Genomic DNA, 11,591 nt, shown 5'->3' on the forward strand with positions numbered 1-11,591 from the left:
AGCGTGTTTGACTGAAGCCGGAACACATGCGCTGGAAGATACTGGGACATCTTCGAAAAATATGCATTATTATAGCTCAGCTGCTGCTATAGATGTCAAAGTATAATTTGTTCAGTAGACATTTCACGTATTATTTCACGAACACAAACCAGACCATGTATCCCAATGTTTTCTTACAGGTTTAGTCAATATCACCGTATTTCAAAGGATAGTTTTGTAAATCGTTGTAGTCTTTTATTTTGAAACACCGCGGAAACCCCGGAAGTAAAGCACCGATCCAGCACTTATTTACATTGTCATCAATATTTGCAAAGCAGTGCAGAACAAGCAGTTTTAGTTTACTACAATTGTTTCTAAAACCGCAATGCCACCATATACGGTAAGGAAGCTTTTTTTATGTGTGTGTAGATAAACCTTGAACGCTACATTTGTTATTAACGAGCAGGGACTTGTTGTAGTTTAAAGTATTAGTTCGACTGCCTCTGTAATGAGTGAATAAGCCTACTAGGTATGTTGTTTAGCCTAGCCTACATCAGATTTACTAGTGCTGACTGCCACATGCAGTTATCAAGCTACAAAATTCCACTGTGCTAATGTGGATTTGATTAGGCTTTTACACGATATTTCACTGGTGAAGTTACAGTAACTATGTTGGTCAATTAACCTCATAGTTTATTCAATGAATAATGCTATCTATGTTCTCTTTATAGAGATGACAGTGCCAGTGGTGAACCTTTCTTTTGCTGCGTGTGGATTCCTGGGTATCTACCAACTGGGCGCATGTGGAGCCATCCTGAGACATGGAGGCAAGCTGGTGAGCTCTCTCAGGGCATGTGCCGGGGCATCTGCTGGAGCTCTGGTGGCTGCAGTGATGGTCACTGCTCCAGACAAACTAGAGGTAAGATAGTAAGGTCTTCATCATCATCATCATCATCATCATGCTATTCTTCTTTCTTCTATTCCTTGTACATTTTTGTTGTGTTTAGGCCTACTGCTGGTTTGATACATTTGGTCTTTTTCCAATAGAGTGTCAAAGAATTTACCTTCAGATTTGCGAAAGATGTCAGAAGCCAGAGGCTTGGAGCTGTGACTCCTGGATATAACTTCATGCTTACACTCAGGTAGTCACTTACTAACTCTGAGAGAGCTATACACTGAATATACCAAGATTAGGAACACCATAATATTGAGTTGCACCCCCCTCTACAAGTTGTCGAAAGCATAGCCCATGTTGACTACGTAGTGCTTCTCACAGTTGTGTCAAGTTGGCTTGATGTCCTTTAGGTGAAAAAAATCCATCTTTATCCGGTCTCCTCCCCTTCATCTACACTGATTGAAGTGGATTTAATAAGTGACATCAATAAGGGATCATAGCTTTCACCTGGGTTCACCTGGTCAGTCTTATGTCATGGAAAGAGCAGGTGTTCTTAATGTGTTGTATACTCAGTGTATAGAACAGTCATATTCAGATGCATATGCGCACATAGTTAGACAGGCAGAAACACAGAGAGCCAGTTGGTTGGGTTGAATGGGAATAAGTGCTCTTTATGTTTTGTACACTGTGTATTTCTATGCGTTAAAGCCACGTCTAGATAACTGGGTATGTCAATCTTTTTTCATTTGTAACACCTTTATAATAAATGGAGCTATTCATGTGTGGGAGTAAATTCAATCTAAGGCTATAGAACTGAACAATGGTTGCATTTGTATCTTCATTAAGGGCACGCATTACACAGCCAACAGATCGTGTAATAAGTGCATGTTTTATTATAGAGCCGTACAGTGTTGTTAAATTCATTATTAAAAACATGACAAAAAAGCATCTGTCCCTTTGTTCTCCCCAGGGAGGGCATCGAAGAGTTTCTGCCTGGCGATGCCCACAGTAAAGCAGGCAATCGCCTTCACATCTCTATAACACATTCAAAAAGTGGCAAGAACACCATCGTGTCCAGCTTTGCCTCCAGGGAGGACCTCATAAAGGTAGCCTGCCACAAGCCTGAGCAGATTATATTACTGTACCTTGGCTTTAACACATAATGTTGTCGTAAATGTTTGAGGAGCATGGCCATTGTTTTCCCCCTGATACACTGCATTGTTGGGTCAGTTCTGTGTTTTAGCCAGTCAAGTGACAGAGCAATGCATATCTAACAATATGTGTGGGTCAAGGAACATTTACAAATTTCTTTCACTACACATTTTAGGATTAGGTCTGAGCTAATTCTTTTGCCTCTTTTAATTTAAGGCACTCTTGGCCAGTAGTTTTGTGCCTGTCTATGCTGGAATCAAACCGGTGGAATGGCAAGGACAGGTAATAACTTTAACTGCATCTCAAACTCAACCAATGGATGTTATCCATTAAGAGCTTATTGTTACTTTTTGTTTGTTTATAACTGCAAATCTATAAACTAACTGTAACACATATCCTTCAGAAATGGATTGATGGGGGATTCACGGATAGTCTCCCCATCCTGCCAGAGGGACGTACTATCACAGTCTCCCCCTTCGCAGGTCCCCAAGACATCTGCCCAAAACACAGAGGGCTCATGAACCTCCACCTCAAACTGGCCAACATGGACGTAATGGTGAGTATAATCACTGTTTGATTACATGTTCACAGGGATACAGACAGTACACATCTTCAACAAGTGTGTATTGCATTCATTGTATGGTTTTGCACATCATTTTGCCTGGACAGTTCTTTTGCAGTATTTAAATTGGTTCGATTTTGTAGATGTTGATGTTTTGTGCTGTTTTTATCCCTCAGTTTTCCAAGGAGAACATCATCAGGTTAAACCAGTCCTTATTCCCTCCATTAGAGGAAAGGATGAACCAGTATTGTAAAGAGGGTCATGACGATGCAGTGAGGTTTCTGAAGAATGAAAACTGGATCCAGTAGTGTTGTATTTCAATTGAGTATTTTTATTTTTATTATAGTGTTTTTACTTTTAAATATGGTGGAATCACATTATTTATTTTCGATTTTAAAGTGTGTAAAATAAAGAAAATACAATCATTTAAGTAAAATGTATAATTTGCTCTTTGAAAATCCACTGTAGCCCATAAAATCAACAGTAATAGCTACTCTATAATCTGAGGAGACGTTGGAATATCAGCCAACTGCATGTAACTATATCTCTCATGTGAGGTAACTAGGTGAAAATCAGTCTTTGAACACGCCTCACCATCAATTTCCAGCAGCGATCCATTACCCCTGAGCCAGTAGTGGCAGGCGGTGGGGAAATCAGTAGAGCACTTCACGGAAGTACATAATATAACGGGCAGTGGCGTCACGCTAACCTAGCGGAGGTCCTTCAGCTCCTCCAGGACAAGAATGGAGTACCCCTTTGATGTTACCATAGAAATGGTTGTTTGAACTCAGCACGTTCTTCTCTCCACCTGAGGAACCATTTAACTTCCTCCGGTCCTCGGGTATTGACGTGCACTGTGTTCAAGAGATCATTTTTTTTCCCGGTGGTTGAACTCACACACACTCACTACACACACCTCCCTCCGGATCTTCTGAGGATACTTCTTCTTCATGCCTGGATAGAAACCAAGGCAAAATGTGCTCTGTTTAAATGACTCACGGTCTTCAAATCCAGTAGCAATTGCTGAAATAGTCTAACCCCAAAACATCAAAGTACCATATCTGCATCTATTAACACGACGAGGCTGAATTATCATAACTACTTAGCAAATGTAACTGATAAAAGCATAATTGTCCAAAAAGACTTGGATGAATTGAAATAAATAACGTTTAGCACTGTACACTCATCAGCATGAGGGCAAAGAGCTGATCTGTACACTAAAGCTGAGATTTAGCTTGATCAGAAACCACATAATGACTATGTAAACATTTTTGTGCAATCATAAAAATATCTGTTATGTCACAATCAGTGTTTCAATGAATTGTACATCACCAACTAGGCCATACAGTCCTGTAAGTAAACAGGATTTACCATCCACACACTAAAGTGAAGTAACCATGGTGTTTTCCTACCGCTATCCAGCCTCCCTGCTGTTGCTAATAATGAGCCGAATTTTTGTCCACGGTTGTAATTAACACCTGGGGACATAGATTCCCTGGCATATGGTTTAATATTGTTTAGGTTTTCTCCTCTCTCTGAGGAAAACTCTGCTGCGCTCCACTTCTCTGGCGTCCGGGTGCAGAGAGGCTGGACTGGATGTGACGGACCAGTGGCCAAGCCGACACACGGGGCTGCGTCCCAAATGGCACTCTAAATAGTGCACCACTTTTGACCAGAGCCCTGGCCACTGGTCAAAAGTGGTGCACAATGTAGGGAATAGGGTGCCATTTGGGACGCAGGCCCAAGTCAAAGACGAGATAAACAGCTGGCTTCTATCACTGCCAAACTCTGTTGTGGATGGATCCAATAATGATCAGCCACTGTGATTACAGGGCCATGGATGGAGGAAAATAATTAGATTTATACACAATGTCAGAATATCAGTCAAGTAGAATATCAATCACAGTTCTAGTGATAGTGGCAGTCGTTCTGTAATTGGTGCTGGTAGTTATTGGTAGCATCAGTAGTGCTGTTGTAGCTGGTACCCCACCCAAATTAGACCATTAATCATTTACATTTAGAAAAATGTGTTGAAACAAATGAACACATGGTAATAACATGTGTGGGTGTGTGGGAATGCGCAAAAATAAATCAGAATTCAGCATCCATCATATAAATGACTAAACGGGAGAGAGCACTCCTTAATATGCAGAGATTTGCTAATGGTAGTTGGTGACAAATAGAATGCTGGATATAGAGTTAAACGGAGACTGAGACACATGAACTAAACGTCACTGAAATCTGAGATCAAATGAAGAGCTAAGCTTAAAGCCAGTCTGGGTGATGAAGATTTGCTGCTGGCTGTGACCACAAGGGGATGAGCCGTGTGTGACTCAGGGACTCTGGCTGACTCTGTACTGACTGCTGGCATTAGACAGGGCAGCTCTACTGAACATCTTAATACAGCTCTATTTGTTAATACAGCCATGTCTTTCCCAGTGGCGGTTCTAGACCATTTCAACGAGGGGGGGGGGGGGGGGGGGCAAGCTGGGGCCAGATGTAGTGTTAGAGGGGCCAGTTACATTAGACGTTATTGTCGTCATATCGTTTTCTTCACTGCATTGCAGGCATTAGCAGGCAAAAGACCATGTTCATAATCATCATCGTTGCCACTGTCTAATAACGGATGTAAAAAAAGAACGATAGCAAAAATTAGTTATGTAAAAATTATTTCATACTCCTAATTTAGGGGGGGCTGCAAGGGGGTCCAAAATTGTTGTCACGGGGCACCCCCCCCCCCCCCCCCCCCAGAACCACCCCTGGTGTTTTCATGTCGGATGTCCACTCAGTTTGATTGTTTCTTGGATGTGCAGATGCCTTTTACAGAGACCCTGTAGTGTCTAAATGATGAACAGTGATTAAATGATCATCGGTAACCTACAAGGGTAACACAGGGTTATTGTAGCACCCCGGAGAATAAAACTAGAAATTCTCCAACTTGAGTTGGACCTTGCGCTAATCAGTGCACTGAGTTGCTGGCCTCAACAATCACATTTGATTCATATTGCGCTTTTTTCTTTCTTTCTTTTTTTTTTTTTACAAATACATTTGTCACAAAGTGCTTTAAAATGGCATTTTAGTCCAAATAGCAGCATCTGCATAAACCCCTCAGGGAGCAAGCGTAGGTGACACAATTTACGGTATATTTTACTGGAGGTGTTCCTGAGAGGACAAATACTAAAAAGTCTGTTATTACGGATCACCCAGTGAGGTCACACACACACGTAAAGTAGATCCAGGTTAGTTCTACCAACAAGTCCAGTTAAAATTGGGGTATTTCACCTGCCATTTGTCTCTCAGATTTTGTTTACATACATACTAAAAGATTGGTTCTGGGTTCCTACGTTACCCTCCCCGCAGTGTTAAGCAATGTGCTGGTCCTGTGGAGAGTCTGCCGCTGCAGTGCTCCGGTGGCCGTCTCTCCCACCATCTCTCTCATACCTGCAGAGCTGGGAAAGGGAGGAGCAGCAGGGCTGCAGCCAGGGCTTCCGTAGGAGGTGTCCCGGGGCGAGCTGGTCCTGAACGGGGGTGATGGACTCCTTATGGAGGGACACTGCAGCCCGGATCACCTCCACGACCGAGTGGAAGGCGGGTTCCGTGTCTGGGGTAAGGAGCGTGGTCTCCGAGGGGGCCGCGGGAGAGGTCAAAGCACAAAGGGGGGTCATGGGAGGTCACGTAGGATGCGATGCAGAAACAGGCATGGGTATGCATGCAGGCTGTCCCGTTCTCGGGGTAGAAGTCCGGAGTGAAAAAGAACACCTTCCATTTTGAATAACCTTAAAGATTTACAATGAATTACAACCACCATAGTAGTTTACGTTTCACGTTAACTTGCTTACAAAAAACATTGGAATTCTTAATCATAATTAGCAGCACTATTACAGTAATTCAATTGCATTCTTAAAACTATTACATTGGAAATGTGGACTTACTGTTGGGAGGCTGCCACCTGACAGCGTTGAGGTAGGCGTTACAGTAATGGAAGAGAAACTCGAGCTTTGATCTCTCAACTTTCCCCTGCAGCAGGGGCATGAGGTCATGACCGTCTATCACTCTAGGAAGAGAAGACACAAACACACACACACACACACACACAATAAATTATCTCTGAGACACAGAAGTGGAGCACGCTGTAGGAATGATCCTTTGCGTAGGCAGAGAGACCTCAAAGGCCCTTGAAAACCTTTGATCAAAGGTTTAGATCAGCCTGATCCGTTTTTTCATTAGCTGAGATTTTTTTCTAGTAGGTCCCTTTTGACACCTATTGTGAATATAATGTCTCTGGTTAGGGGGTGATTCAGTGCACTGAGAGTGCATATCATTTCTATGGTGACCTAGATTCCAAACGCTGTAGTTTTGACTGATAGACGAGGCTACTAGAAAACCCTTCTAGTGCTTTGGACTTAACCATAGGAACAGAAGTACTTGAACAAACAATGCCCCTCAGACCTCAGCAATTTCACAGCACTCACCTGTCCCCCGGTGCCGTCCCTCCAGCTAACTTCACCGCAGTAGGGAAGATGTCCATGTTGCTGGTGGGTTCATCAATGTCTTTCCATGTAGGTAACATCCCAGTCCAACGGAGCAGTCCTGGAACTCGGATCACCCTTCCTAGTTGGTGGATTTCCCTACTGCTCAGAGACAGATTGAAGCACTTTCCGAGGACTGAGAATATGGGAAGTCTTTTATCACTCGACTGAAATATAAGGCTTACCAGAACTTTTCACGGAAACGTCTCGTCTCTTATGCATGAGGACATTTAGATAATCTGAGCAATTTATCTAGTAATCTATTATTCTATTCTATACATTGACTGGTTCTGACTTCCCATTAACATTCCTATACTCTACTAAACCACCGCAGATGCAAACTAAAGCCTCTCTGCACCTGCACTTCTAGGTTGAGTATTTTTACTCCTATAAAAAAAAAAGTTACCTATAAACAAAGAAAATTGTTTTAACCGAAAATTTGACATCTGGCTGTTCGGCCTCTGTTGACCTGTTCTTCTGAAGCTGTTACAGACTGTAGCTTTCTATATGCCATTCCATCCTCTGTGCACGTCCCCCCGGACTGAGATATCCTCAAGGTGCGCCCCCTGGTCTGAGGTCAGGTAAACCAGTGTGTTCTCCCTCAGGTTCAACCGGTTCAGAGTCTGCATGAGGTGACCTACAAACAGATGTTATGAAACAGGACATAATAGGTAAAATCCAATCAAATCTTCCAACCTTTCAAATATAATTAGTGTGGACATTTCAAATCTTCCAACCTTATAACTTATTGGACATAAAAAAATAAAGCCATACAGCAATATAGAGTAAATATCAAGTCTAACCTACACTCCAGTCTACTTCCTGGACGGCGTTTCCATAGATACCGTGCTGACTGGTCCCCTGGAAGGCTGGCGATGCAAACATGGCCGTGTGCACTTGGATGAAGGAGAAGAACAACAGGAAGGGTAGTGCAGAATTCCTGTCAAAATAGTCAACACACACACAGTGTAAATGGAAGAAAATAATTGTATGACAACAACGGAAACTACCGTGTACAGTATGCTTTCATTTTACAGACACAGTCACCTAGGTCACCAACCCTTTACACACACTTTCCTTACATGCCCGTTAGAGTTTCTTCCCACACACAAGACACAAATAAACAATAATCAAACACACTCACGCACGCACACACAAACACTTGATTTGGCTTCTATTCTGTCTCAATCTATCATGTAGTAGGGGAAATATAAATTAAAAAAACTCAACACACACCTTTCTCAAAAGTCCACTGCTTCATCTGTCATTCTCTGGGTCAGGTTCTCTTGAGACATATGGCTGCTCCACCACCTCCCGGCTCCTCATCAGAAAGCAGCTGAAGTCGGGGGACGTGGCAACGAACGTACCAAAGATGGCCGCCGCGGCGCCCACCAACGCCACCACACTCAGCACCAGCTTCCTCCGCGCTGTGACCACGCCCCGCGCATGCAGGAGGGTCACAGTAGCCACACCCACTCCCAGGGTCTTGTAGGGTAGAGTTGAGAATCTTTACTATCCTATATCCCTGAGGGACAATTTTCTTTATTAGCTAAAAGGTCAAACAAACTACATACAACAAACAACATTAAAACTAGTCTGATTACCAGTCTGTTTATGCCATCATGCCAACTCCTTATCACTTTGTTTGGCTTGACAATGAAAGCAATGGAGTTGGCAAGAGCATAAACAGATCCGGGACCGCATGCTACACCAGGATACATAAATAAAAGTAAAAATACTCAACGCAACACTGTAGTAAAAAGCATGAGTTGAAGCACACCCCAAAATGGCTGTAGAGGTGCTGACTAATGGAGAGTAAACTGTAGACAAATCTAATGTATTCAGAAAGCCCTTTTAACATCAGCAGATGTCACAAAGTGCTATTACAGAAACCCGGCTTATAACCCCAAACAGCAAGCAATGCAGATGGAGAAGACACTCTATACACGCTCCCAACAATTTAAAAGGTTAAACCAAAATAGTGTGCATTATCAACATGTATTGTATAGTGTACATCACCTTGAAGTGTATGTGTGCTTGGACATTGGCAAAGATGGCGCCGTGGCCGGGCTGACAGTCACGTAGGTTGGTCAGGGTTATACCGCAGAAGTGGTCGAAGCCGTGAGCACTGGGGTGGTGACAGTAGTCGTCGTTCCTCTCACAGTTAAGGCATCTTCAAAGAACAACGACCTTGAAAGACAACACATAAAGTGTTTTCAACAGTGGAGAAAAAAGGCAGATGATGAAAATTATTACAATTAATAATATGTCAACATGGCTTACTGAAAAGCCTGTGAGGCATGTTGCATATCAAAGAACAAGACCTTGAATGTCAACTCACATGTAAATGTACTTTGTCTGTTCAACCATAGAGAAGCCGATAATGAGTATGAAAAGCTATTATACAGTTTAAGTCAATCAATCATCATATACAGTCAGAATTGAAAAAACCCTTCAAACAACAAAACGGACACATCGCTGCAACCAATCAAATTAACTGTCACTGCTTCTGCGTGTTCCCTATTCCCAAAGTGTATTGATACTCACGACGATAATAAATGGGTTATACGTAGAGTTTTTCATGGACCTAAAGACGTTTTACATAGTAACAAAGGAGAGGACTTTGGCTCACCTATGAGAGCAGTCTCGTAGCCCTGTCGTTTGGTGACCTTGGCAAAGGTGACTTCTTCTTTGGGAAGACTGCCAGATGCAGCAGAGATGATATACACCCCCTAACTGTCCAAGACAAAAATAGGATCAAAAACTGATATGAAATCACAAAGTGGGGAGGGTAACAAAGTATAAAATTATACAGTGGAATGATGATGTACTATTCATCCTGCTGCATTGTGGTCATCATGCTATTTATTCTGTTCTATGAACTGTTCTCTCCACATAGCCTAACTAATGCATCCCTAACACCACATAATACTAGCTAGTGATCTGTTCAGTGATAAAATAATAGTACTAGGCAAAGCTTTGTGTCAAACCCCAGGAGGATAGGCTACACACTGAGCTCTTGTTGTTGTTGTTGTTGTGTAGTATATTTTATTGCTATTGTGTTACTATTTTTAACTATTTCACAGTAAAGTCTACGCCCGTTCGGCGCATGTGATTTATAACATTTGATTTTATGTTTATGACTCGCCTCACCAGATCGTATCGGATATCGGCCCATCAGGAAGGCTGCCCTGCTGGGCGTACAGAGGGGGGGGGCGGCAGCGATGTGGGGGTCCTGCAGACACAACACAACACATTACCACCCAGCTGGGCTCATCATCTGGAAGGATACGTTTTAGTTGTGTTTTAAAAGGTGAGCACAGAGCACAGCAAGAATTAGAAGTCAGAATAAAAAGAATAGAATAGAATGTTGTCTTCCGAGGATGTACATTTTTGTTTGGAATCACAACTACAAATGAGAAGTATATGTCATGCAGGAAAGCCATGCTTAGAAACATGGGAAAGAACATAAAAAAAGCCTGTTACAGTTTATATCACTGTAACTTACCGCAAGGTTGTGTTCCCATTGTCTCCAATCGCCAAGTCATCGACCATAATCAGGACAAAATGCGGCCTTTTGTCATCATTCAAGGCATAGCGCACGTCAAACAACAACAGTAGACCTAGACAGCATGGGATCCATGGTGACTTCATTTTTCAAGGTAACACTGGAGAAGCAAAGACAGAGGCAATACGAGATGATTGGATAGGGTCAAATGCTTCAAGTTCCTCGGCATGTACATCACTGAGGACCTGAAATGGTCTCGGCACACCGACATCGTGGTGGCTGAAGAAATTTGGCATGGCCCCTAAGACCCTGACAAACTTCTACAGATGCACGATTGAGAGCATTCTGTTGGGCTGCATCACCACCTGGTAGGGTAACTGCTCTGCCCTCAACTGCATTATGGCTCTCAAGAAGGTAGTGCGTGCAGTCCAATGCATTACCAGGGACACACTGCTTGCCCTCCAGGACATCTAAGGCACCCGGTGTCAAAGTAAAGGCCAATAAGATCATTAAGGACCTTAGCCACCCGAGCGATGGACTGTTCACTCGGCTACCGTCCGACAGACATGACAGACAGAGGTATCAAAGCTAAGACAGAGACTCTAAAAAACTGCTTCTATTACCAGCCATCACTAGCCGTCTACCAGGTGATGCGCACACACACACACACACACACACACACACACACACACACACACACACACACAGGACCACTGGTCACTTCCCATTTCACACTGTCTATTTAAATACTTTATCACCGACGTAGCACATCATAATATTAATTTCTCCTACTGTACATTGTATTTCAGTTGCACTGTTTATAAGCAGCGCATATTTATTTATACACTGGATTCTTGACAGAGCTTACTCATATATACTGCTCAAAAAAATAAAGGGAACACTTAAACAACACATCCTAGATCTGAATGAAAGAAATAATCTTATTAAATACTTTTTTCTTTACAT

The 11,591-nt window shown here is 42.7% G+C and overlaps 1 protein-coding gene and 1 pseudogene across 1 annotated transcript; one reads left to right on the forward strand and one right to left on the reverse strand.

Annotated features, from left to right (window-relative positions):
* Nucleotides 1–252: 252 nt before the first annotated feature.
* Nucleotides 253–3,024, forward strand: pnpla4 (patatin-like phospholipase domain containing 4). The gene is made up of 7 exons (XM_014150228.3): nt 253–379; nt 711–898; nt 1,027–1,121; nt 1,845–1,980; nt 2,243–2,308; nt 2,430–2,582; nt 2,765–3,024. Exons 2-7 carry the CDS (start codon nt 713–715, stop codon nt 2,894–2,896), a joined length of 768 nt encoding a protein of 255 aa, XP_014005703.1. The 5' UTR covers nt 253–379; nt 711–712; the 3' UTR covers nt 2,897–3,024.
* Nucleotides 3,025–5,950: 2,926 nt separating this feature from the next.
* Nucleotides 5,951–10,896, reverse strand: LOC106574358 (steryl-sulfatase-like; annotated as a pseudogene).
* Nucleotides 10,897–11,591: the final 695 nt, after the last annotated feature.

The sequence above is a fragment of the Salmo salar genome, chromosome 16, assembly GCF_965601325.2.
Source record: "Salmo salar chromosome 16, fSalSal1, whole genome shotgun sequence".
In the NCBI taxonomy this organism is placed as follows: Eukaryota; Metazoa; Chordata; class Actinopteri; order Salmoniformes; family Salmonidae; genus Salmo; species Salmo salar.